This window comes from Penaeus japonicus, unplaced genomic scaffold (assembly GCF_977035675.1).
Source record: "Penaeus japonicus unplaced genomic scaffold, GWHDUDI00000001_assembly GWHDUDI00000002, whole genome shotgun sequence".
Lineage (NCBI taxonomy): Eukaryota > Metazoa > Arthropoda > Malacostraca > Decapoda > Penaeidae > Penaeus > Penaeus japonicus.
Genome location: NW_028234404.1, coordinates 49806726 through 49809225, shown reverse-complemented (window position 1 = coordinate 49809225; position 2500 = coordinate 49806726). Strand labels below are relative to the sequence as shown.

The following is a 2500-nucleotide window of genomic DNA, read 5'->3' as shown; positions in this document are numbered from 1 at the left end:
AGAGAAAAAGGCAGAGGAGCAAGAGATCACTCTACTGCAGTCAAATGCCACTGTGAACCAGCCAAACACCTCCATCATCAACAAGCTTAAGCAGGAGATGCTTAAACTACAGGAAATGAAGGTAAGGTGGCCTCTTTCTGAACCACATGGATGATTTGTGGCACGATGAGAATAATAATTTATGTGGGCTCTGATTAATTTTCGACTTTTTTTTTCCACTTCCAGAATTCTATTCAGCCCATTGGAAGATTTCTCCCTCCTGAAGATGTGGCACTGCCCTCTGCTTCAGGAATCGATCTTAATAATGTTGATCTATAAAGAATATGATTTATCTTTCTTTTTTATGATGTGAATATGTGAGGGTAATTACCTGTGCTGTCTCAAAGATGTGAATGTGTGTACCAAGTTTTTTATTCAACGATTTTATCAATAATATTTAAAAGAAGAATGTGATATTAACACAAGGTGCCCACCCTTATACTGTGATGAACAAGACCATAAAATTGCCTGTGATATGCAAGTGCATGAAGTCCCAAGTTTCTCTTACAGGTAGCCTTTCTATTTTTTATCATAAATATCAGTGTTGTCTGTACTTAATAGAGCAGCTGACTCATACTTTTTAATCAGGTTACAGATCTCACTTCATGTTTTTAAAAGTATTTTGAAGTTGCGCAGAAAAGTCTTTGAAGAAATATTGAAAACGAAGTTCCAGTTCCACAGTCTTTCACTTATTCCATATCATGTATTATGATATTTGTTCTCCATGCGCATCATTTACCCATGTTTTTTTCAGTTTAGAATAAAGAAGATGCTTTAAAAGAGACCAAATCAGTAAATAAAAGAAGTAATTAACACAGTGTTTTACTCTTTCCCAAATAGTGAGAGGCCGTTCATTTAGAATACTCCATAGTTGGTTTGTTATGCTTAACTAGGACTCTTTCCTTGTAATATTAACTCTTCTCCAATAATAGATAGCAGTGAAGATAGAGGGAGTGTTGGTAAGGATTAATAAAGCAATATAATTGCCATTAATGACCTTGTCCGATTTTATGCAATACCGAGCCAGTTATTCGACACATAAAGAAACTGATGCCTATCTGCCATTCTGACAACTCAGGGACAGACTCGTCCCTCAGATCTGAATTACTAATTGAATAGAATGTCTTTGCATCACTTGCAGCTTAAGACAGTCATTCTTTATCTTATAGATTCTGTTGACGCCAGCGATTTTATTTTAGTCTTAGGATTACATAATTTGAGAGAAGTATTACAAATTAGTGGAGAGCATACGTATTGTAAACACGGAAAAGTAGGTGACCTTTTTTAGATTGAAGTCGACCCAGCGTATTCCTTTGCATATAATTTTCTTTGGTAGAGCAATTGATATTATCTTCATACTCAGTAGATTACCTAAGTAGACAATATACTGATTAAATATTAAAATTCAATCTGTCTGCAGTGTGAAGCTTTAGAATATACTGCAAGAAATTTTCTCCATATATACAAAGCAATGATATACCATTAACGTAAAGCATCCACACAAGTGCAAGTGGGAAAAAATTAAAATATAACAATGTCCGTAAGTAGACTGAATATGGATAAACAAATCAACATCATTCTTTAGCTTTGATGTAATTACAGGAGAGGGCGGCTTAGCGTCTCGGTACCGAGGTTGATCCAAGGTTCTGAGGCACTGAACTTCGATCCCCGAAACCGCTTCACATTATTTGACTAGGTTCGCTTGCCCGTTCTTCCATTGCAGGTGTGGTTAAAAATTTCTTCATGTGACCGTTCAGGGTTAGTAGAGTAGGCTAATTAAATCATGGGCCATTTTATTCATGTAACCTCATTACCTCGCCAGAGAAGCATGTCGAAGTTAACTGTACATAAGAGTGAAATAAGGAGTAAAGAATGCTTTAAGAGCGATTCTGTTTGAACATGATTGTAGCCTTTTATCTTCATTTTACAGAACTTCGCAATTATTCAGTATGTAGATGTACTCATTAATATCAAAGGTTAAATATTGCATTTGATTTAATAGCATATCACTTTACTACCTGAGACTATTCTCGAGAAAGAAAATTCACAATGGACTGTCTATCTGCGAACATGACTTATCCCTTATCTGATGTAAGTAGTTTAAAGTTCTCCAAGATTTTTTTTATCAAGGCCTGGTCGGCACCCCCCCCCCCAAAAAAAAAAAAAAAAAAAAAATGGACTACCTGTGAACGTGATATATCCCTCTAGACTATATGCTAGCCAGAATTTGTTGTAATAGCAGATGGATTGCGTAAAGTTTGCATTGATATACAGCAAGGAGACAGAGAGAGTTTGTGAGTGTAAGATTAAGTGTGTGAGAGATAAAGAGTGAGATTGAGAGGGACCGACGGACACAGACAGACACACATACTGACAGACGGACAAAGGAAGATATTCTGATAAAAAAACAACAACAACTACTCACACTGAAAACGGAGATAAATTTCCTGCATCCAGTGCC

At 36.2% G+C, this 2500-nt stretch overlaps 1 protein-coding gene across 2 annotated transcripts in view; it reads left to right on the top strand.

Moving 5' to 3' along the window:
- pasha (microprocessor complex subunit partner of drosha) overlaps positions 1–852 on the top strand; it is a 46603-nt gene extending 45751 nt beyond the window's left edge. For both annotated transcript variants that reach the window (XM_043008894.2, XM_043008902.2), the window contains exons 13-14: positions 1–121; positions 226–852. The exon at positions 1–121 is cut by the window's left edge and continues 74 nt beyond it. In XM_043008894.2, coding sequence (XP_042864828.1) covers positions 1–121; positions 226–318 — 214 coding nt within the window. In that variant the 3' untranslated portion in view covers positions 319–852. The remainder of the gene's footprint in view (positions 122–225) is intronic.
- The last annotated feature ends 1648 nt before the right edge of the window (positions 853–2500 follow it).